This window comes from Galeopterus variegatus, unplaced genomic scaffold (assembly GCF_000696425.1).
Source record: "Galeopterus variegatus unplaced genomic scaffold, G_variegatus-3.0.2 Scaffold4699, whole genome shotgun sequence".
Lineage (NCBI taxonomy): Eukaryota > Metazoa > Chordata > Mammalia > Dermoptera > Cynocephalidae > Galeopterus > Galeopterus variegatus.
Genome location: NW_007730810.1, coordinates 141,553 through 167,046, shown reverse-complemented (window position 1 = coordinate 167,046; position 25,494 = coordinate 141,553). Strand labels below are relative to the sequence as shown.

The following is a 25,494-nucleotide window of genomic DNA, read 5'->3' as shown; positions in this document are numbered from 1 at the left end:
AAATAACAGAGCCAAGACTGGAATGTCACTTCAGTGAAACTGAACTCCATGTTAACAATGAAATTTTTGTACCACAAGTCACTATCCCTGTCTGGGCTTCCAATTTCTTATCTGTAAAACCAAAGTGTGTACTATACCAGGAATAAGCAAACCTTGATGCAAATGGTCCTAATAAGAAAAAAAATAGAATGTTCATGGTACATGTACTTTTCTAAACACACATATTTATTTCAACCTGGAAACACAACATCCGTATCAGCAGTTACGCATTTGTTACTATTTTCCTATCATTGAAAGATTTCACCTTAGAGCTAGAATTTCAGATGCTGCATCATTAACACTCTTGGTGCTACTTATATGTGCTGAATTCTAGGGGCTTTGAATACATACAAGGGTACTTGTGGAAAAATTTGATTAAAAGATAACACCAATCTTTCCATGAACTTTTTGAAGATCACTTGTATTGTCTGAGGTGAAATCTAGTTTGGTGAATGGAGGTGAGTTGGAATGCACATGCTGAGGGAAGTTGTTGAAGGATCTGGTGATATAAAAAGTACCAAACTTCAGTGAGGGTAAAGACAAAAAGATTAACCAGGAGATTCCTTACTTGAACAAATGGGACAGGGGTGCAATATTTGGAAAGGAGTCTGGTTAGGCTACAGAAAAAGAGGGGCTATGAGATATAATGTGGATGAATAACTTTTCTTCTCCACATTCAGCTTAAAAATTAGCAAGATGGGAAATTTTGGAGGGAGGAGGTGGACTTGTACCAGGGAGTTCACTTCTCTCTTGCTCTATTGCCACATGCTTATTAGGTCACAAAAGCTAGATCCCTAGTAGTAAGCTCTCAGTCCATGTCTCAGCCCTGTAGTGAGAACACCTTTATTCAATCTACCAATTGAAGTTCTGTCAACACAGAGAAGCATTCTAATGAGGTGGAGGGATGGGTGTTCAGAAATTCACATATAATTCACTACATTTGCATTGTTTTGTGTTCATTGATCTTATTGTTGGAATACTGATACATGAGTACCTGACCTGCATTCCAACTATTCCCCAGAGGGAAGAGGAGGGGGTATTTGTCAGCCCAGTCAAATTTCTTGGAGCTAACTAATTGGAGGGAATTCTAACATAGAGCCTTTCTGTGCTTTGGATAATAATGAGCCACTCATTGACTATTTGAATGTTTGGTCACAGAATTGGCCTCTTCCACAGTCAATACAGTTCTTCCAGGGTCCAATTTCTACTCCTGCACAGAGGAAGGCATATCCAAGGCCACATTAATCATATCAGGATATACTATTTATTTCCCGTTGCAATATGCACATGCAGTTAGCCATTGGCCTCTTTCCCAACTACACTCCCACTGGGTTCACAACTTTCCCTAAAAAGAGAATGCTTCTGGTACTTTTCTCCAAAATCAACAGCATGAAGGATCTATCAAATTGGATAATAGGCTGAAGGAGAGTTATTTCAGGCTGATCCAGGAATCTGACTTCAGGGACAGCTACACCTTCGGTTCCCTTTTCACCAATGTGCAGTACAGCATTGTGGGCAACCTGTGGGGGGACAACAAACACTGATGGTCCCCTGAAGAAATAGGAACAGTCTTTGAGAGGGTTTGGAAGTAAGAAAGGAAAAAGATGGATGGGGCCACTGCTTTGCCACACTGTGTTGATGGAACTTGAATACAAAGGATACTTGACTAAGTGTAGCTAATGAATCTCTGGTGATTTTATGGCTAGCTTTTAGGAAACAATCGCATTTTCCAACGCCCTCTTCTTCCAGGAGTCACCTCTTAAGCACTCCCACTGCCTCCTCCAGAACTATATATCACCATAGTCATTTCTGATCATTAAGTTCTTCTATCAGAGTCATTTTAGGACATAAAAGTCAGAGATGGAAGGAACTGCTACAATTCTTTATTTGGAGTAGTGAAATAACTCTGGAGTGATTCTGGCCTAGGAGGAGTCACACTGAGTCTCTAGACATCAGAGTCCTCATTGGTAAAATGAGATAATTTAATTAGTTGACTCTCAATGGCCCTTCCAGCTCATACATTCAAGAACTCTAAACTACCAACTTACATTGGAAAGTTTTAGACCATTGTCCTTTGTGAGTCCAGGAAAATCAGCATTTTCAGCAAAGGCATCCTGGATGCCCATCTTCAGGAGTATGGCTCCAAGGTCATATGTAGCAGAAATGGAAAACTTTGGAACAAACAAGTCAACCCACCTGTGGAGAAAGAAGACGAGGACACATGGCTATCACCACTCCATGGTCATGACTCCCTTCTTTTTCTCATCATGGTATTATACTGGATTCTGCTACTCCTGTGAGTATTGAAAATCATTGCTACGTAGGTCAACAAGTGGCACCAAAACCACAGACATTATTCTGGAAGGAATGCACTCTGGTCCAGCCAATGTGGGTCTATAAAAATGGGTGTATGGAAATGTAACTCCCTTATAATCAAAAGGAAACATTTCCGGGATATTGGCCAAGGTTGGAGAGCCAGTGATACCAGGAACTTCATGGGTTTTCCATCTTGAATTCCCAGCCTGGAATGGCTGCCTACCCACCTCTTAACATTTAATTCAACCTGTCCCCCAAGCTCTAGTTGGTTTCAAGAAAGGCATCAATTTATTAGCAGGTTAACTTTGGAGAGCTCATTTCTTCTTTCTAGACCTGCCTTCAAAATTTGAAAAATGCCAATGATATTACCTCCTCTGCAGGTTTGTTGTGTGCTTAAATGAAATGAAGTGTGTAAAGTGCCTGGCAAAGAGCCTGGAACATCATATGTTTTCTGCATACTCTAGTGATCATCACCCAGCTGTTAGTGGGTGGTTCAGGGTGAGTCTCCTGCCTCTGGGTTTCTGATGAACTCAGTCTTATCTGCACCATTATGCGCACCCTACACCTCTCACATCCTCTAAGATGTTTACCCTTTTTGCAGTAAGCGGTTCCATTTCTTCAGTGTTTTAGATGACATGGCTGCTTCCACCCACTCCATCTGTCCGTCTTTGGGAAGGACAAAGAGTGCCAGAGCATTCCTGCTGTAGTCCATTTGCAGCACTGTGCAGTTCAGTTCCATATCCACCAGGTGATAGTATTGTTGTATCTGGTGCATCATGGGCACTTGCACTCTGGTACCCTTGTCCACTAAGAAGCTGGAACTGTCTTCTGTCTTAGATGGATCAAAAGGATTTGCCCACTGGGCTTAAAATGCCGAGAGAAAAAAAGCAGTGTTTGTTTTAAATCAGTATTAGTGCCAATGAAAACATTTTCGTTCATCATCTCACCTAGTAATTAAGACCACCACAGAGGTAGGTTCCGGATTTAGTTTTATACGTAAGTAATGGAGAATAAGGGAGAGAAAGTCACTTGACATGGTTTCCCAGTTAGCAGGCGGCAGAGCTAGGAGTCATACTCAGGGATGTTGGACCCCATGGTCTGTGTTCAAAACCACTTTACTTACACTAAACCAATCAGAGTCACAGTTTCCTCTTCTGTAAAAATGTATAAGGACATCCAACACACAGGGTGAAATGAGACAACAGATCTGCTCTGCCATTTTAGACATTTATATGTGTATGATCTGTGGTCAACAACTTCTCACTCCTCCACTAAATATGGCTGACAGGTGCTGTAGAACCAGGAGAAATCATTTGGGTACAACATTTTCAGAAAAGAATCACATGATTCTTGTTGTTACAAGCACCAGCTTTAGAGTCAGACAGAACTGGTTGGGAATACCAGCTATGAAGCTTATTAACTATGTGAACCTAGGCACTTCTGAGGACTAGATAAGACAATGTGTGCAAACCACACATTACATGTAGCACAGTTCTTGATATATAGTGAGTGCACAATATATGATAAAAGTATTTATGTAGCATGCCTAAGTGTGCGCAGCAAGTGAGGGTCATAGTAGGGTTTAAATACAAATCCTTCCACCTGCCAAGTACAGACTTGTCCCACCTCATCAAATCTTTGGGAAACTATGATATTTTAGCTAAATATGAGCAAGCTGTTCATACCGTTGTCACCCACCTCTTTGAAAGTGCTCTCTCCCTAGAAATTTCCTTTGCTCATTCACAGAGCTGTGTGCCCTTCCTTGAAGATCCAATACTATGCATAGCTATGTCCAGTGGAGCAGATCACTGCAGCATGAGGGACACCTACTGATGCCAGTAATATGAGACCATGAACTCATCCCAGTGATCCACCAAAGTCTCTGAACACAAGACTTGAAAATGGCATCTTAGAGCCTTACCTTTAAAGTGAATATAGTTCACCAGGACCATGATGGTGTTCGGTTGGAGGTCTTGGATAAAGCCCACAACTTTCCCTTTGGTTTGCTTCTCCACATGACTGTTGATCTCCTGCTGGGCTGCATAAACATCGGAGAAGTCAGTAGAAAAGACTTCAGTCTCATAGAGAGTCTTGACATCATTCAAGAATTTTGCAAGTGGTTTCAGGTGCTTCCCAATGAAGAGGGCACTTTCCATCTGCAATTCCAATTCCTTCTTTGGAAAATTCAATGAACAGATCAGATGCTGGAAGCCCTGCTGGATCTCTGCTATTGCAGTGTCTGTGAGATTGAACCCCAAGACCTCCAGGATCTGAGTTTGGGTACTGCAGCAGGCCACAAAGGAAAGCATGTCCAAAGCTGCAGAAATGCTCACAGGGGAAAAGAAGATGTTCTGATCTGGAGTCTCCATAGTCAACCTCCGGTACAGATTAAATGCAAAGTCAGCATTGATGGATGACAGCTTATAGAGAGTGGCATTTTGGTGGGTCAAATGGCAGGTGGTTACTTTGCCTTCAGAACTGTTAGGTGTCACACAATACATTGGAGCATGAAGCACAAGTACCAAGAGAACCAGATGGAGGAACAGTGACATTTTGGAAGGAAGGTAACCTATAAGAGATGAGGTAAGATAACAATTAGGAGAGCTTAGCTGGATGAAACACTCTCTGAGCCGGAGACGCATAATAATCGCCCATGTTGGTTAATAAAACAATATCAAAAATTTGATGATATGCTCAGAAGGGGCTGGGTGGAGGTCTCTCTTACCTGAAAAACTGATGACATATCTATTGGGAGCCAGGAGTATGAGAAGTGGCTTGGCAGGGTCACAGAAATAATGCCATTGAACCATTTAGATGTAATAGAAACATTAAGAAATGCTGTGAGTAAAGTAAATTTATGAAAATTGAATCACTTTTTAGGTGAATTAGAAGCAGCCTTTTGAAGAGGGAAGAATGCTTAGGTAAAACTAGCACTCCCTCTGCATACGTTATTCCTCATAGATTCAAGGTTTAGATTTTTTTTTAATTTGGTATTTTCTTAAGATAAAATCTATGAGGTGAAATGAGAGAACACCTTACTTTCTTTGGCTAAAAGAAAAAATGAGAATAATTTGTATAAGATATGATGAGTTGAAATGAAAGGGTGGTGATATATAGAGCCATGTACAAGGTCATAAGCTAAAATTGATGAATTTGTGCAATGCATGGAAACCACAGGAGTATTTTCAAATGGTAAAATAAAAGTATAACTTTCTACATTTTAGATCTCTGTCACCATCAGTATCATCTAAAGAGTCATTTCTAAGTTGTAAGACATCTTAACACTATTGTTCTTATACCCATGCATGTTACTTTGTAATTATTAGGGAGAAAGCCAGAAAGGTATAGTAACACTCTCTGAGCCTGAAAGAGTACAAGCAAACAGAGTAAGGGGGTCAGCTTACTCTGAAAACTTTATATGTTTAGTGCAGATTCATCTCCTGAGCTCCTCGCTATTTATCCAGCTCCCTATTAGATATATCCACCAGAATGGTCCACTCATACCTTGATTTTAAAGTTTCCAAAAGCAAACTAATCATATCCTCAAGGCTGCTCCTTCTCCTTCATTCCACATCTCAGTCTATCACATCACTGTGTACTGAGATGCCCAGGCCGGAACCCTGGGAGTCGTCCTAGGAGCTTCTTCATTCTCATTCCCCACATCTAATAAGTCATGATGACCTACGAACACTACGTTCTAAATACCTCTCAAAATGTCTCACTTTTCTCTGTCCCTACTGCCACTGCTTCAGCTCATGGCCTGAACTACAGCATCACCTCCTAGCAGGTCACACTGCCTTCTACCTTCTCCATCCCAACCTAGCCTCTTCCACCACTGTATTCAATTTCCATATTGTCACCAGAGTCCTCTCTTTTTAGAAGTCACTGAGGCTCGTAGAAGGTCAATTATCAGATGAGCACACTTAGACCTTGGCCCCTGGAGCCAGGAATTTGGAGCTCACAATTATTTGGGACTCTGACTTGCTGATAAAAATGTCCAAAGTTCCCAAAGAGAAAAAAAGTACTTACAGCACATGCCCAAGAAGCCACTTGCATCTCTCAGAAAGCAACACCTTTCCAACTTTATAACATGTCCTGTATTGCAAAACTAGAGCACTGTTAGTTACAAATTAACCCCAGCATTAACTCTGGGATGATATTTTCAAAGCTGGTGCACAAAACCAAGGCCAAGAGGAACAAAGGAAAAAAATGATAAGGTTTGAACTTTGGGTGATAGATTTGGCTGACAGATTGTTCGTCTATAACAAAAGAGAGAGGGGACTGTCAGAGCTTGTGGAAAACTGTCTTTTCAGCAGGCAGCATGAGGGCCATGGGCAAAAATGCCAAGAGACAGCAGGAGAAAGACAGTTCTCACCATCAGGGCCAAGTTGTGCTTGGACTGACAGCCTTTTGAGGAAAAGGTGCACACAGGCAGAGGCTGGTTGACTCTCTGTAATGGGTACTGTAGAAATTATTTATGCATTGGTGAAGGGAATGATGACAAAAGTAGCTTCCAATCCTGGATTTGTGATGCTGCACACGTATATGTATGCTCAGGAAAAAAACCAGTCCTGTCCTTTGGTCACTAAAATATCCTGTACCATCCCCGGGCCACAGGACTCCAAAAGAGAATGCAGAAGGAGTCAGGGAAGGTGGAATCAAAGATTTCACTACTCAGTATTAACTGTGTACTGACGCTGTGCAGGGAAGCAGTGGGTGCAAAGAGCACTGGACTCAGAGGACCTGAGTTCAACCTTGCCTCTGCCAGTTTCTAGTTCTAGTAGGAGCAGTAGTAGTAATAGTAGTAACAGGAACTTCTGCTAATCGACCATGTGCAGCACATGATGTGAAGCATCTGATTCCAGACACTGCCAGCTTCAGAACTACATTAGGATGTGTGTGTTAAGAGTGTGAGGAGTGGGGAAATGGGGGCCAATTTGAGCTAACCCTACACGCAGTCTACAGTGGGACTTGGGAGCCAGAATGGATAGTGCAGACTTTACCCTGAGGGCATTGGGGAACTACTGGGGGACTTTAACAAAGTAGTGACTAGATAGAGAGTGATTCTGTGTGCCATTGTTTCTTCTCAACCAAAGATAAACCGAGCTCCTACTATGTGGAAAGCACCACACCCAGCAATGAAGTTTCAGAGATGATTGCTAAATATCAGTCCTTAGCCTGATGGATCTTTCTAACTACCTGGCACCCACTGCCCAAACTGAGTAAGAGAGGGCACACCTCACATATGGGATGGTCACTGGTGCATGTGTCCCACAGAGGGCAGCGGCAAGCTCAGGTCTCTCAACTGAAAGATCAGTCCATGCTCAATCCTGGTAATATAACACATTTTCTACTCTCAGCTATAGCACGTCCTTGCAGAAGAAACAGGAAATAAACGTCTAAAAAGAAAACTTCCAAACTTGTGCCCTCTGGTGGCATAGACAGACAATGGCACAGGTTGTTTTCTACTGCATCTGATTCAGCTGAGCTTTACTAACAGTAACTGCCGGACTTGCATCTGACATATGAGAAAGGCACTCTTCCTTCTGCAGGCTCCCCTGTCCTGTGCTCTGGAGGCACTAGGCCTGTGCTCTTGTTGTGTATCTGCTATGTAATTTGTATAATTTATGTAAACAATGTAATTTGGGACAAGTTACTCAATATCCCTGAACATCAGTCTCCTCACCTCTAAAGTGGAAATGAGAATGACTACATCATGTGGTTATTTGGAGTATCAAATGAAATTTAGAGGTGGTGTCCAGAAACTCCATCGTGATGCCTGTCACATAGTGGGGATCTGTCAACTCTTAATTCTCCTCCCATTCATCTGCTAGCTTGTTTATTTATTTATTTACTTATTTCGGTGTCTGGCAAGTGTGGGGTTCTGAAGCCTTGACCTTGGTGTTACAACACCACCTGTCCGTTATCTTGCTTCTCTTCTCTCACCTCAAGTCTCTATAGTCCCTGGATTTCAGTCCCAACCCCCACTGCTATTCAATTCTGCTTTCTTCAAATATACTGTCTTTATAATGAAATTGATAACATACAAGATCTTCTTGCAAACTTATATTTAGCACAAAATTTTCAGTCTTGTATGAAGCTGCTAGAGCTAGCCCATTGAATATAGAATCTTTAAGAAATGTTACTGTATCAATAAATTCAATCAGATTTAAAATTATGTATCTCTTTTATTGGATGAACACCATCATAATCCATTTCCACACAAATTCCTCGGAATTTTATCTTAAAAATGTTGAAAATCCCACAGGATTTTTAGTGTGTAAATGCTTTTTTCCTTGCTGTGACTTGCTATTTGATCCTCCATCCCAGCCTGGGAGGAAATAATGGGATCTTACTCTACTTATAGGTCTGGAGACAATGATGGCTGTGGGATGGTAGCATCAGGAAAATTGACTTCTTGCAATTTAAGTCTCACAGGCAAGGAAATGACTGGGTCTTTAAGCAAAGGAGAAACACTCTCATTGGACAAAGACAAGGACTGCTTCAGCTGGCAAGGGAGGTTCAGTGGGCATTTTGGGTTGAGGTTCTTTTAATTCTCTCAATATTCTTATTCTTAAGTCCTCATTGTGTTTATTTCAATGACTAATTTTGACAAAAGTGACCTATCAATGATAGGAAGTCAACAAATTCTATAATTTGGTAATACACAGGATCAAATGCTGACTATAGGATTTGGCTAACTTAGCCTTCCAGCTGCATTTCAAGAAATTTTATTTGCACATGCCTGGCTTCAGTATATTTATTACATGATCACTTGAGCCAAGAATCTAGGGTTTTGAGCATGTCATTCTCTTTTTTTTTTAAAGCTTTTTAGTGCCATCAGAAGCTTCCGTTTCATCCCACATGATCTTTGAACTCCTTACATCCTTCAGACTTTTACAAGTATACGATAGCAATTAAGTCTTCTAAGGCCATGCCTTCCAAAGGCTGTACGTTTTGGAGAATCACTTAATTAACTGCTTTGTCATTTTATTCTATGGGCTGCCACATTCCCTGTCTAGAACATAAATAGGATTCTCAGGTTTTCAAATTCCTTTAGCCCTGCTAAGCTAGAAAATCAACCTTGAAGTTCCACAATTTCCTTAATTTTTGCTGCCTGAAACCTAATTTCTTTTTTTTTTTTTTCCCTTTTTGTCTTTTTTCATGTCTGGCAACGGACCGCAACCCTCAGTGTCGCGCCCGTACCGGGACCGGCAACGGGATTGCAACCCTCGGTGCTGCGCCCGCCCCTCGCTCAGCCAGTGAGCGGGAACTGGTCTGTATGTGGGATCCGAACCCTCAGCGGGAGCGGCGCCACGCTCCCAAGCGGCGCACTGTAGCAGTGCGCCACCGGGCCGGCCCCTGAAACCTAATTTCTGATATCAATGTCTTTATGTGTTACAGTACTTGGTTCCAAACAACAACAGGTATGAATCTAATGTGACTAGAGGACATTGGTTAATGGTTTGGCTGGATGTCCCTTGGAAGAAACGTGATTGTAAAACAGGAGATAAAGAGGTGTGGGGAGCAGGAATTTGTGTAGACCTCTGCAAATCAGCACAGAGTGTGAAGGCATTTGTGTCCCATGTGAATGCTCAACGAGCAACCTCAGAAGAGTAAGAGTTTGATAATCAGGTAGGCACAAAGACCCTGAGGAGCTGAGGGCAGCCCCAGCCCACCAACAGATGGCAGGAGTGTGGGGTGCCATCACATGGATGGCCTGCTGTTGTCACAGAAACCACTGAAGTGTGGGTGGTCTGCCACAGCCACTGCCACAGCCACTACTCCCATGCAGGCAGCCCACTGACCACTCAACTATATTGATACAAGGAGGGTCACCAGTGGAGCCCAGAGAAACAAGTGAGTGAGCACAGACCTGTGACCCAGTAGCCCAACCCACAGGGGAAATTATGCTGTCCTCACAGTAGCACACCTGGGGGTGGGAGGTATGTGCACAGCCCATGTGACTGCCTTGATCCAAGGAAAGACACACACAGAACCCCCAGAGATTGCATAAACCCAAGGATAGCCAAATAGAGTAAGGGAAAAAAATTCCCAACCACCACCAACCCATCCCCCAAACAGAGAAGCAATGACCCATGAGGAGCCTCTGCCTGTAGGAAAGAGGAAAGAGAAACTCGGCCCAAGTTCACCCATTCAAACTGAGAAGCTCCAGTATACTCCAGTGCACCCATCAGGGTCATGGAATGCTAGTCAGGGTGCCAGCAAGCCTGCCCTGGGTCACCCACCCCAGCCAAAGAGCAACAGGCAACCCAGGAAATTCTCCCAAGAATTTGAGAGCTCTCCCACATCCTCAACGACCCAACACAGTGCCACTAACCTCACCAAGGAATTACTAATTGCCCCAGTGCTGAAGCCATGGAAACACTCACACACAAATCTGGCAGTGAATATGGCTGAAGTATATACAAGGAAACTATACTACTGTGTCTGCGTGGAACAAATAATGAAATACTCTACTCAATGGTTAATAAACAAAACACATCTATAGGAGGAAGTCTCTCCTCAAAGCCCACTTCAGAGTAATAAAAGCAGCAACCGCTATGCAAATGACCAGATATAAATGTACAGATATGAGAAATACAAATAAACAAGAAAATAGGACACCACCAAAGCTATACAATAATTCTCAAGTACCATGCCCCATAGAATAGGAAATCCTAGGAATGACTAAAAAAATTCTGAGCAACAATCTTAAGGAAATTCGATGAGATGCAAGAAGACTAAATTAGACTACACAATGAAATGAGAATAACTACCAAGGATACAAAGGAGGAAATTTACAAAAAGATAAATGTCATAAAAAAGAATTCTGCAAAACTCCTGGAACTGCAAGATTCATTCAACAAAATTAAAAAGAAAAAAAAAAATCATACACACACAACTGAGAATTTAAGCAGCAGGCTAGAAGAAGCAAAAGAAAGAATTTGTGATCTTTAAATAATCCAGTGGACCAAAAAAAGAAAGAAAATAAAAGAAAAAAGAATTTTAAAAAATAAAGAAAATCTAAGAAAGCTAACACACAAACTTAAGTGCACAAACATATGTTTCATGTGTGTTCCAGAAAGGGAGGACAAATGAAAAGGCACTGAAAATATGTTAAACAAAATAATAGCAGAAAACTTCCCAGGTATGGGGAGTGACATGGACCTTCAGATCCAGGAGGCTCAAAGATCCCCAAACAGATTCAATTCAAAAAGGACCTTTCTGAGACACATTAAAGTCAAAATGGCAAAAGTCAAAGAGAAAGAGAATCCTACAAACAGCAAGAGAAAAGCATCAAGTCATCTATAAGGGAGTCCCCATCAGACTAACAACAGACTTTTCAGTAGAAACTCTAAAGGCCAGAAGAGAGTGGGATGATATATTCAAACTACTAAAAGAAAAAACTGCCAACCAAGAATACTATACCTAGCAAGGCTATCCTTCAGAAATGAAGAAGAAATAGTATATTTCCCAGACAAACAAAAACTGCAGAAGTTTACCACCACACGACCAACTGTACAAGAAATCCTCAAGGAAGTCCTGCATCTGGAATCCAAAAATGATAATCACTGCCATGAATACAAAAGAAAGAACAAAATCAATTGGTGGAACAAAAATGGAAATGAGAAAGAGAAAGAAACAAAAATCTTACTACCTCAAAAAAACCAACAAACACCAAAGAAAAACAATAAAAGGGAAAGAAAGGGGAAAAAAAGATATTTAAAACTTCCAACCAAAAATCTATAAAATTCCAGGAGTAAGACAATACATTTAAATAACTCCAAATTTAAATGGGTGAATTCCCTACTGAAAAGACACAGACCGACTAATTGGATTAAAAAGCCAGATCTAACTATATGCTGTCTACGAGAAATTCACCTGACATATAAAGACATATACAGACTAACAGTGAATGGATGGAAAAAAGATATATCATGCAAAGGAAACCAAAAACAAGCAGGAGTAGCTATTCTTATATTAGATAAAATAGACTTTAAACCAAGAAAATAAAAAGAAACAAAGAAGGCCTATATATAATGATACTGGGAAATATCAAGCAAGAAGACATAACAATCATAAATATATATGCACCAAACACCAGACTTCCAGATATATAAAGCAAAAACTATCAGACCTATATAAAAAGAGAGACCCCAATACAATAATACTTGGGAACCGGAACACCCCTCTCTCCAAACTGGACAGATCATCTAGACAACAAATCAACAGAGAAACACGGGATTTTTTTTTCAAAAACAAATCATTTATTTTTATTTTTTTGACAGTTTTTTGGTTGAAAGATAATTGATTATATATATTTATGGGGTACAGAAATGAATATGTGTAGAATATGTGATGATCCTGTCAAGATAATTAGTATACTCATGTTTACAAAATGTAATCAATCTTCGTGACCCTTAACTAGTTTCTGGCAAACTTCCCTCCCCTTCCCCCTTTCCCACCTCTAATAATCACAGTTCTGTTCTCTCTTTTTTTGAATGTTTAATGTAATACTGATTCATTCTTTCTCTTTCTTTCTTCCTTCCTTCCCTTTCCTTTCCTTTCCTTTCCTTTCTTTTCCTTTCCTTTCCTTTCATTCTTTATTTTGGCACCCACATATAAGTGAGGATATGTGTTATTTCTCTTTCTGTGCCTGGCTTATTTCACTTAACATAATTTTATCCAAGTTCATCCATGTTGCTGTGAAAGGCAGAGTTTCATTATCTTTTATGGCATAGTAGTATTCCATTCAGTATATATACCCCATTTTCCTTATCCAGTCATCTGTAAATAGATATTTAGGTGGATTCCAACTCTTGGCTATTGTAAATAGGGCTGCAGTAAATATGGAAGTGCAGGTATCCCTTCAACATGATGATTTCCATTCATTTGGGTATATATGATGAGACTGCTGGGTCATATTGCAGTTCTATCTGTAGTTGTTTGAGGAAACTCCATACTGTTTTCCATAATGGCTAACTAATTTACATTCCCACCAACAGTGTAGGAGGGTTCCCCTTTCTCCACATCCTCACCAGAATTTGCTAATCTCTGTCTTTCTGATAACAACCAGTCTAACAGGGGTGAGATGATATCTCAGTGTGGTTTTGATTTGCATTTCCCTTATGCTGAGTGATGTTGAGCATTTTTTCATGTGTCTGTGGGCCATTTGTATATCTTCATATGAGAAATGTCTATTCAGGTCCTTTGCTCAGTTTTTAATTGGGTTTCTTGTTTTCTTACTGTTGAGCTGTTTGAGTTTTTTGCATATTCTGGATATTAATGTACTGTTAGATGCATAGTTTGCAAATATTTTCTCCCATTCTGCAGGTTGTCTTTTCACTATGTTAATTGTATCTTTTCCTGGGAAGAAGATTTTTAGTTTGATATAATCTATTTGTTTATTTATTTTTTTCTTTTGTTGCCTGTACTTTTTAAATATATTTTTAAAATTTATTTTATTTATTGAATCAAAATTGATTATACATATTTTGGGGGTTCAACATTGAGATGTGTTGATCAAATCAATATTACTAGCATATATATTGTTACAAATCATAACTATTCTTTATGCCCCCTGTCCAATCTCTCCCCATCCCCCTTTCCATCCACCATCCCCCCTCTAATTATCCTAGATTTCTTCTTTCCTTCTGAAAAGATAATGGTTACTCTATTGATTTGTTGCCTTGAGGATCTGTCCAATGCTGAGAGGTGTGATAAGGTCCCCCAGTATTATCATAGAGCAGATCCTTCTGTCACTCTGAAAAGGGCTTTGTGGAGAGAGAAATCCTTTTCTCTACTTTATCTCTGCTGGTGACTCTCCTTGTGTCAATGCACTCCAGTGGTTGTCACACCATCTGAGTGGTGGTTGTGGCATCTAACCACTTTTGCAGCAGCTGTGGTTATTGTGGTGGCTGTGGTGAGCCACTCACAAGGAGGTGATGTTTTTGGCATGCTCCTTGGCATTGGGGGTGTGCCTGGTTGTGGGGGGGTCCAGTCACCTTCTCAATGCCTCAGGTCTCTGGGTGTGCCCTGAGGTGCTGGTGCAGTGTGCCTGGATGTGGAAGTGGAGTCCAGTCTCTGGCTCCAAGCCTCCAGTTGCCAGACAGGCCCTAAGGCACTGGGGGTGCCTGGGCTTTAACTAATTTGTTGTCCTTTTCATACTTCTAAAATGGGGGAACTTCCTGTAGGAACCAGTACTTGAGCTGTGTGTTTGAACTAAATTTCTACTTTGTTGTTGTTTCCCTAGGAAAGGCTTTTTGTGCAGCTCAGGGTTTAATGGTGGACCTTATAAGTACTTCCAGCTCTCCAGAGAGCCAGTGGATCAGGGTTGTGTAGAAACTCTGATATGGGCCTGAGTTTTTTCATCAAACTGCACCCCACGCAATTCTGCATTCCTGACCAGGTTCCTCTGAGTGTTCCTGTGCTGATTGGCGGGCAGGTCAGCTGTCTTTGCTATGTCCCAGTGTTCACCCCGTGGGCCCATCTCCCCCACTGCCCATGCTCCAAACACTTCCCATGGGACAGGCCCTGTGCTGGTCCCTTGAGATGACTCACCAGCCTCTGAATGGCTCCCTTTTTTCAGTTGTTCTGGCTCCTTATTCCTGCATGGGTCCATGAGAACCCTATTAGTGTTCTTGCTGTCCTGGGAGCCACCATAGTCCTCTTCTCCCCTGCCACCTCCAAGTAACTCCATCTGAAGGGCACAGCTGCAGCTTCTGCTGGCTCTTGCTCCATGTCTTCTGCAGTTCCAGCATTAAATCAACCACAGCCTGAAACACTCAGAACAGCATTTTTTTTTTCTCTCATCGTAGTTTCTCCTGCCTTCATGAACTCCATAGGTTTCTCCTCCTCTTCCCCTGAGCTCCAGCAGCCCCAGTTTGGCTGCTGTTACATTTTTAAAGTTGTAAATTGGTTGATTTGTGGGCGAGAGTAATGCTGGGAACCATCTATTCCACCATTTTGACTGGAACCTCATTGCCTGTACTTTTAAGGTCTTATCCATAATGTGTTTGCACAGTCCAATATCCTGAAGTGTTTCCCCTATGTTTTATTTTAGTAAATTTATAGTTTCATGTCTTATATTTAAGGCTTTAAACCACTTTGAGTTGATTTTGGTATATGGTGAGAGGTATGGCTTTAGTTTCATTTTTCTACACATGGAATTTCTGCTTTCCTAGCACTATTTATTGAAGAGGCAGTCTTTTCCCCAATGTATGTTTTTGTTGCCTTTGTCAAAGATCAGTTTGGCTGTAATTATGTGGGTTGTCTTCTAGGTTCTCTATTCCAATCCATTGGTCTGTGAGTTTGTTTTTATTCCAGTACCATGCTGTTTTGGTTAATATAGCATAAAGTATACTTTGTAGTACAGTTTGAAGTCAGGGAGTATTACACCTCCGGCTGTATTTGTTTTGCTCAGGATTGCTTTGGCTATTCAGGGTCTTTTGTTGTTCCAAATGATTGCTAGGATTGTGTTTTTCTATTTCTGTGAATAATGTCATGGATATTTTCATGGGGATTTCATTGAACTTGTAGACCACTTTGGGTAGTATGGTCATTTTCACAATATTAATTCTTCCAATCCAAGACAATGGAATGTCTTTCCATCTTTTTGTGTTGTCATTTGTAGCTCTCATTATAGAGATCTTTCATCCTTTGATAAACTGATTCTTAGGTATTTCACTTTTTTAATGACCATTTTAAGTGGGCTTGCTTTCTAGATTATTTTTCTGCTACTTCATAATTGGAGTATAAAAATGCAACTGATTTTCATGTGTTGATTTCATACCCTCAACTTTAACGAAATCATTTACCAGCTCTAAGTATTTTTTCATGGAGTCTAGGATTTTCTATATATAGGATCAAGCCATCTGCAAAAAAGGACAGTCTGACTTTGTCTTTTCCAATCTGGATGCCCCTTATTTCTCTCTCTTGCCTGATTGCTCTGGCTAGTACTTCCAATACTATGTTAAATAGGGGTGGTGATAGCCGGCATCCTTATCCTGTTACTGTCCTTAAGGTAAAAGAAATTCAGGATGATATTGGCAGTGGATTTGCCATATATGGATTTTAATGTGTTGAGATATTTCACTTCTACACCAAATTTGCTGAGAGTCTTTATCCCAAAAAGATGTTGAATTTTGTTGAACATTTTTTTGAAGTCTATTGAGATAATTGTATGATTTTTGTCCTTGATTTGGTTGATGTGGTGTATCACTTTATTCACTTGCACTTGTTGACCAATCCTTGCATCTCTGAGATGAATCCCACTTGATCATGGTGTATATTTTTTTTATGTTTTGCTGTATTTTCATTGATAATATTTTGTTGAGGATTTTTGCATCTATGTGCTGATGAGAATGTATATTCTGTACTTGTTGGATGAAGTGTTCTGTAGTTATCTGCCAAGTCCAATTGGTTTAAAGTATTTTAAATCCTGTTTTTCTTGTTGATTTGTTACCTAGGTGATCTGTCCAATGCTGAGAGAACTGTGATCAGATCCCCAACTATTACTGGGGTCTAACTATTCCTTTTTTTATTGGATATAAATATTCTTGAGATAACAAGCTGATTGTCATCCTTCGTGCACAAGATGTGAAGGCTAGATCCACACTGGCAGCATGACATTACCACAAATTGCGATTATGCCCCATATCCTCTACCCAATTATCCCCAACCTCCCTATCCCTCCCCCTTTCACCTACTCCACATTGTATCCCTAGGTATGTTCTCTCCCTCTGCAAGTCCCACAAACCACTGTGGTCCTTTGTTCCTTCTTTTTTCTCTCTTAGCTCCCACCTATGAGTGAGCAATGCAGTATTTAACGCTTGTGCTTTGCTTATTTCACTCAACATAGGTTTCTCCAAGCTCATCATGTTGTTGCAAATAGGAGAATTTTGTTCTTTTTTCTGGCAGAGTAGTATTCCATGGTTTATATATACCACAGTTTCCTTATCCAATCATCCATCGATGGACATGTAGGTTGATTCCATGTCCTGGCTGTTGTAAACAGAGCTGTGATGAACATGGGAGTGCACATATTCCTTTGACATGATGATTTCCATTCCTTTGGGTATATACACAGAAGTAGGATTGCAGGATCATATGGAAGATGAATTTTTAGTTGTTGGAGAAACCTCCATACTGTTTTCCTTAGTGGTTTTACTAATATACAGTCCCACCAACTGTGCAGGAGTGTACCTTTCTTTCCATATCATTGCCAGCATTTGTTATTCTGTCCTTTTGATTATACCCGATCTAACTGGGGTGAGATGATATCTCAATGTGGTTTTAAATTGCATTTCCCTGATGACCGTAATGTTGAGCATTTTATCATGTACCTGTTGGCCATTTGTATGCCTTCTTTTGAAAAATGTCTATTTGGCTCCTTTGCCCATTTTTTAATTGGGTTATTCATTTTTTTAAGTGTAATTGCTTGAGTTCCTTGTATATTATGAATATTATTCCATTGTCAGATACATAGCTAGCAAAATTTTTCTCCCACTCTGTAGGATATTGTTTCATTCTGTTCATTGCTTCCTTTGCTGAGCAGAAGCTTTTTAGTTTGATATAGTTCCATTTGTTTATTTTTTCTTTTGTTCCTTGTGCTTTTGGGCTCATGTTCATAAAGTCTGTGCCCAGACCTAGTTCCTGAAGTGTTTCACCTATATTTTCCCTTAGTAATTTTACAGTTTCAGGCCTTATGTTTAAGTCTTTAATCCATTTTGAGTTGATTTTAGTATATGGTGAGAGGTGCATATCTAGTTTTGTATTTCTGCATATGGATATCCAATTTTCCCAGAAACAATTTTTGAATGGGCAGTCTTTGTGTCAATGTAGATTTTTGTTTTCTTTGTCCAATATCAGATGGCTGTAAGCGTAAGGGTTGATTTCTGGGTTCTCTATTCTGCTCCACGTGTCAGGGTGTCTATTTTTGTGCCAGTACCATGAAGTTTTAGTTACTGTGTCTTTGTAGTATAATTTGAAGTCAGGTAGTGTTATGCCTCTGCCTTTATTTTATTTCTTTATTTATTTTTGCTCAGGATTGCTTTGGCTATTCGGGGTCTTTTGTTGTCACATATGAATGTTAAGATTGTTTTTCTCCATTTCTATGAAGAATGTCACTTGTATTTTGATGGGAATTGCATTGAATCTGTAGATTGCTTTGTTTAGTATAGGCATTTCACAATGTTAATTCTTCCAATCAAAGAGCATGGAATAACTTTCCATGTTTTTGTGTCTTCTTTAATTTCTTTCAGTAGTGGTTTGTAGTTCTCATTGTAGAGATCTTTCACCTCCTTGGTTAAATTGATTCCTAGGTATTTTATTTTGTTCTTGACTGTTGTAAATGGTCTTTCTTTCCTGATTTCTCTTTCTGTTGGTTCATTATTTGAGTATATAAATGCAACTGATTTGGGGGCATTAGGTTATATCCTGCAAGGTTACTGAAATTATTTACCAGCTGTAGGATTTTTTTGATAGAGTCTTTGGGTTTTTCTATATATAGTATCATGTCATCTGCAAATAGGGACAGGTTGAATTCATCGTTTCCAATCAGGATGCCCTTTATTTCTTTCTCTTGCCTGACTGATCTGCCTATTACCTCCAGTACAATGTTAAATAGAAGTGAGAGTGGGCATTCTTGTCTTGCTCCTGTTCATAAGAGAAAAGCCCTCAGTTTTTCCCCATTCAAAATGATACTGGTGGTGGGCTTTTCATTGATAGCTTTTAATGTGTTGAGTTACTGTCCTTCTATAACTAATTTGTTGAGATTCTGTAAAATGAAGGGATATTGAATTTTGTCAAATGCTTTTTCAGCATGTATTGAGATAATCATATGGTTTTTGTCCTGGAGTTTGCTGATGTGATGTATCACATTTTTGACTTTTGTATGTTGATTCATCCTTGCATCCCTAGGAAGAATCTCATTTGATCATGGTGTATAATTTTTTTAATGTGTTGCTGTATTCTGATGACTAATATTTTGTTGAAGATTTTTGCATCTATGTTCATCAAGGAAATTGGCTTGTAATTTTCTTTTTTCTTGTGTCTTTATCAGGTATTGATATGAGAGTTATATTGGTGTCCTAGAATGAGTTTGGGAGGGTAGCTTCTGTTTCAATTTTTTGGAATAGTATATTGTCGCTTTGCGTTGCTTTGCCCCCCATGGATTTTTCACCCCACTTCCCCTGGGTGATAGAGATGCAAAGGATTACTCAAAGCCCATCTCTACTGAGCAGTGAGAGGCCCCGAAGTGGTTAATCTCCCTATGGGATGCTCAAGCGAGAGCCATCCCTTCCTTGGGAAATTAACACCGAATTGGGGTTCTCTTCCTGCATTTATTTTCCAGACCACGAAGTTACAGGAAGAGAACAAAGGTGGGGTTATAGTTTAACAATATAGGCTGGTACTTTCAGTGAAACAAGCCAGATGACATTCCAGTAGACAATTAAGTGGTCTTATCAACAACAGTTTGATCTTAGCAAACATTCCTTCCTGTAGCAATCTCTCAGTATCTTTACATAACAATCAGTAACTAGTCTGTCTTTGAGCCAGCAACCTGCTGTGCCACAATTCTTATCTTGCAACAGAGACTTATAGCCTGAGGGAAATTTCTTGTCCTTGCAAAGTCAATATTTGAAACTGCAAGGCTTTGGAAAACCAGGCCCTGTGAAGTACATATGCTTTTTAGCATATTCCACAGTATCTTTAGTTGTTCAGTGAAATGTTCTGTATATATCTGTCAGGTCCATTTGGTCTAAAGTGGAGATTAAATCCTGCATCTCTTTGTTGATTTGTTGCCTGGGTGATCTGTCCCATAGTGAGAGAGGGGTGTTCAGGTCACCCACTATTATTGTATTAGGGCCTATTTCTTTTTTAGGTCTAAGAGTGTTTGCTTTATATATCTGGTTGCTCCAGTATTGGGGGCATATCTATTTATGATTGTTATGTATTCTAGCTGGATAGACCCTTTTATCATTATATAGTGGCCTTCTTTGTCTCTTTTTATGGTTTTTGGTTTAAAGTCTATTTTTTCTGACATAAGAATAGCTACTCTTGCTCGTTTTTGGTTCCCATTGCATGGTATATCTTTTTCTATCCCCTCACTTTTAGTATGTGTGTGTCTCTACAGGTGAGGTGAGTCTCTTGAAGATAGCATATACTTGGGTCTAGCTTTTTAATCCAGTCAGTCAGTCTGTTTCTTTTGAGTGGGGAGCTTAATCCATTCACATTTAGGGTAGTTATTCACAGTTTAATTCTTGTTATTTAATTCCTTTTTGTTTAGATGATTTAAATATCTTTAGATCATTACTTCCCCTTTTATTTCTCTTCTTTTATGTTAGTTGAAAATTTAATGTGGCATGATTTAGTTTCTTTCTCTTTCTTGCTGGCATTTTTGTTTTAATGGTGGGTTTTGCTCTTTCTTGTGTATTTGTGATAATGGTCATCATTATTCAGATTATTTAATGTGGCATGATTTAGTTTCTTTCTCTTTCTTGCTGGCATTTTTGTTTTAATGGTGGGTTTTGCTCTTTCTTGTGTATTTGTGATAATGGTCATCATTATTCAGATTCCACATGAAGGACTCCTTTGAGAATTTCTCACAATGCTGGTCATGTGGTGGTGAACTCCCACAACTTCTCTTTGTCTGGGAAATACACTATTTCTCCCTAATTTCTGAAGGAGAGCCTTGCTGGGTAAAGAATCCTTAGCTGGCAATTTTTTTCTTTTAGTGTTTTGAATATATCATTATACTTTTTTTCTGGCTTGTAGGATTTCAGTTGAGAAGTCTGCTATTAGTCCGATGGGGACTCCTTTATAAGTAACTTGATGCTTTTCTCTTGCTGTTGTTAGGATTCTCTGTCTTTGACTTCTGACAGTTTGACTACAATATGTCTCTGAAAAGACCTTTTTGGATTGAATCTATTTGAGGACCTTTGAGACTTTTGGATCTGGAAGTCCATATCTCTACCAATACCTGTGAATTTTTCTACTATTAGTCCATTGAATACATTTTCAATGCCTTTTCCTTTCTCCTCCCCCTCCAGAACACCCATGGTTCAAATGTTTGTGTGCTTAAGGTGGTCTACTACCTCTCTTAGATTCTCTTCATTTTTAAAAATTCTTTTTTCTTTTTCTTTTCTTTTTTTTTTTTTTTTGTCCACTTGTGTTTTTTTTAAAAAGACTGTCCTCGAGATCAGAAATTCTTTCTTCTGCTAGCCTGCTCCCTTCACTCTCATTCTTGTTTTTATTTCATTGAATTAGTCTTTAAGGTCCAGGAGTTCTGCTACATTCTTCTTTGTGGAATTTTTCTTTTTGTAAATTCATCCTTCAAGCCCTGAATTGTTTTTCTTGTTTCATTGTGTTGTTTAACTCAGTCTGTATCTCGCTGAGTTTGTCTAAGATTGTTATTCAAAATTCCTTTTCAGACATTTCAAAGTTTTCCTGCTTTATGGGGTCTGGTACTTGAGAATTACTATATTCCTTTGGTTCTGTCATATTTCCTTGTTTGTTTTTTTTTTTCATATTTCTAGTCTCTCTACATTGATTTCTATTCATCCAGCTGAGCAGTTGCTTCTTCTATTACTGTGAAGTGGGTTTTGAGGAGACAGATTTCCTCCTGTAGATGTGTTTTATATTAATTGTTCATTAGGCTATATTAGTATTGAGTCTCAGTAGACTCTATGTAATCTCCATGTGGGTACTTCTGCTGTTCAGTGTCAGAGTTGTGTGTGAGTACCTCTGTGGTGTAGTCACTGGGGCACTTAGTGATTTCTTGTTAAGGTTAGTTGGGACATTGAGGATGTAGGTTAGCTCTCGAGATCTTGGGCTAAGTTCCTGGGTTCCTTGTCACACTTTGGGGTGAATGACCCTAGGATGGACATGTTGGCTCCCTGACTAGTGTCCCATGACCCTGGTGGGTGCATTGGTGTTTACAGGCTCTCCTCTGCTTCAATGAGTGTTCCTGGGCAAGGTTACTCTTTCCTTGTTCCTATAGGCCAAGGCTTCTCCTGGGTTCTTTCTTCCCTTGGTTGTGGGCTGGGTTGGTGGTGGCTGGGAATTTTCTTCTGTACACTATTTGGCCATCCTGGGATTCTATATTCTCCAGGTCCTCTATCTGTGACTCTCCCTGGGTAAAGGCAGTCGTGCTCACTGCAAACAGGGTGAGATTCCCCCTGTGAATTGTGACACTGGGATGTGGGTCTGCACTAGCTTACCTCTTTCTGGTGTCTCCGTTTCTGACCCTTCTTTTGTCAATGCTTGGTGGCACTGGTGGGTCCTGCCCTTGGCTAATCAGACTGGTACAACAGTGGTGGTAGTGGTGTGTTTGGTTGACAGCAGTGGCATTGGCAGAAGCAGTGGTACAGGCAATAGCAGCCAAGGTCCTGTACCCAGCTAGGCTGGCTAGTGTTTCAGTATTTACTGGGTGTTTCACCCACTGCCAGTCTGGGTGATGCAGTGGCGTGGGTGGGGGTTCTGCACCTAGTCGATCTGGCAGGTTCAATGGCTATGGTAACATCAACCACACTACATTTGACTATGGAGGGGGTCCCACATGCAGCAGGGTCACTTGGTGAGGTGTTTTCAGCAAGTGACCCATGTGCAGCTGGTCTGGCTCATGAGGTGGCATGGTTGTCCCTTGGCAGTGGCTGCCACACTGCAGAAGGGTGTTGCAGGGGTCCCACACATAGCCGGGCTGGCTAGTGAGGCAACTTGAGCAGGAGTCCTTGCTGAAGCTGGTCTGGCTGGTGTGACAGTGTGGAAGGTCCCTTTTGATGGATGCCTCACTGCAGGTGGTTGCAGCAGTGGCTCCCACCATCAGACGTGGTGGTTACTGCTTCAGTGTAAGCAGCGGGTCCCACACCCAGCCAGTCCCGCTGGTGTGATGGCTATGGTGGTGGCAGGTGCACTGCATGCAACTGCAGCAGGGGGATCCACAAGCAACTGAGCTGGCTGCTGAAGCTGCTTGGGCAGGGTTCCCGTACATGGCTGGTCTGGCTGGTACAACAGTGTAGACAGCCACTAGCAAAGGTCACTGCACTGCAGGTGGCTGTAGCGTGGGTCCTGCGCACAGCCAGGCTGACTGCTGGAACAGTGTGCATGGGGATCCTGTGCATGGCTGGCCTCGTTGGTCCTGTAGCGCCAGTTTGGATGGCTACTAACAACAGCAGTGCCTGGAGCTGCATTGTAGGTGGCAGCAGCATGGGATGGGGTAAAATTCACAGTGGGAAGGTGGGCAACAGTCTTGGCTCCTGGCAATGTCACTGGCAAGTGCAGTGCTGGTGGCAGTGGGCTTATTCTGGTTTTCTCCTGTGGGAGAAATACGTCGTAGGTTTGTCTAGTCTGCCATCTTCCCACAATTCCTCAGAAACACAGGATTTAAACCACACTTTAGACCAATTGGACTTGGCACTTATCTACAGAGCTTTTCATCTAACAGCTACAAAATATAAATTTTTCTCATCAGCACATGAAACATTCTCCAGGATAGACCATACGTTTGGTCATAAAAAAAAAAGTCTCAACAAATTTTTAAAAATTGAAATCATTTGAAGTATCTTTTCAGACTACAATGGATTAAAACTAGAAGTCAAAAACAAGCAAAAGTCTGCAATGTATACAAACACGTGGAAATTAAACAACATGCTCCTCAATGACCTGAGGATACAAGAAGAAAATATGCAGAAAATAAAAAAAAAACATTCTTGGAACTACTGAAAATAAGGACACATCATATCAGAACCTGTGGGATGCTGCAAAAGCAGTTCTAAGAGGGAAGTTTATTGGAAGAAACACTTACATAAAAAGAATAGAAAGATTTCAAATAAGCAATTCATGCTACACCTCAAAGAACTAGAAAAACAAGGACAATCCAGTCCCAAAATTAATACATGGAAATAAATAATTAAGATCAAGGCAGATCTAAATGGAAGACAAACACGAAAATTGATACAAAAGTTAAATGAAACAAAAGTTGTTTTGGGGGAAGATAAACAAAATAGACATACTATTAGCAAGGCTGATTTTAAAAAAGATGAGAGAAGATCCAAGTAACGAAAACTAGAAAGGAAAAAGGAGACATTACAACTGATACTGCAGAAATACAAAGAATCATTAGAGACTATTATAAACTCTATGACAACAAATTTGAAATCCTAGAAAAATAGATACATTTCTGGACACATACAAACTACCAAGACTGAACCAAGAGGAAATTAAAAGCCTGAACAGACCATTAAAGAGGGATTAATACCAATTCTCTTCAAGCTATCACCCAAAATTGAAACAGAGGTTATTCTCCCAAACTCATTCTATGAGGCCAGCATCACCCTGATAACAAAAACCAAAGCTATAACCGACAAATACAAGTACGGGCCAATATGTTTGATAAACATACATGCCAAAAGACCTCAATAAAATATTAGCAAATAAAATACAGCAACTCATCAAAAAAATTACACGCCAAAGTCAAGTGGGACTCATCCTATGGATGCAAGGATGTTTTAATGTACATGAGACAATAAATGTGATATATTACATAGACAACATGAAGGACAAAAGCCATATGATTATCTCTACAGATGCAGAAAAAGCATTTGACAAAATTCAACATCCTTTCTTGATAAAGACTATGAGCAAATTCAGTATAGAAGGAAAGTATTACAACACATTAAAAGCCATATATGACAAACCCACTGCCTATTTCATTCTTTAAGAACAGGAACAAGACAAGGATGCCCACTCTCACTACTCATATTTAAAACAGTATTGGAAGTACTAGCCAGAGGGAATCAGGCAAGAGAAAGAAATAAAGGCATCCTAACTGGAAAAGACAAAGTCAAACTTTCCCTATTTGCATGTAACGTGATCCTACATGTAGAAAAACCTTAAGACTCTACCAAATAACTCTTAGCTGATAAATGAATTCTGTAAATTTGCAGTATACAAAATCAATATACAAAAATCAGTAGCATTTTAATACTCTAACAATGAACTAAAAGTAAAAGAAATCAAGAAAGCAATCTTATTTACAATAGCTACCAAAAAAATAATAAACTATCTAGGAATAAATTTAATCAAGGAGGAAAAAGATCTCTACAAAGAAAATTATAAAACACCGATTAAATAAAA

At 40.1% G+C, this 25,494-nt stretch overlaps 1 protein-coding gene across 1 annotated transcript; it reads right to left on the bottom strand.

Moving 5' to 3' along the window:
* Positions 1-1,082: 1,082 nt before the first annotated feature.
* SERPINA7 (serpin peptidase inhibitor, clade A (alpha-1 antiproteinase, antitrypsin), member 7) lies at positions 1,083-6,408 on the bottom strand. The gene is made up of 5 exons (XM_008588167.1): positions 6,385-6,408; positions 4,277-4,924; positions 2,946-3,219; positions 2,088-2,235; positions 1,083-1,559 (listed from the first exon to the last, which is right to left on the bottom strand). The coding sequence occupies exons 1-5, from the start codon at positions 6,389-6,391 to the stop codon at positions 1,356-1,358; spliced, it is 1,281 nt and encodes a 426-aa protein (XP_008586389.1). The 5' UTR covers positions 6,392-6,408; the 3' UTR covers positions 1,083-1,355.
* Positions 6,409-25,494: the final 19,086 nt, after the last annotated feature.

Excerpts from the sequence above, each read along its gene's own strand:
- SERPINA7 (XM_008588167.1), bottom strand. Across the intron at positions 3,220-4,276 it reads GAACTATATTCACTTTAAAG|CCCAGTGGGCAAATCCTTTT; the intron begins GTAAGGCTCTAA and ends CGGCATTTTAAG. Across the intron at positions 2,236-2,945 it reads AACCGCTTACTGCAAAAAGG|GTGGGTTGACTTGTTTGTTC; the intron begins GTAAACATCTTA and ends CTTTCTCCACAG.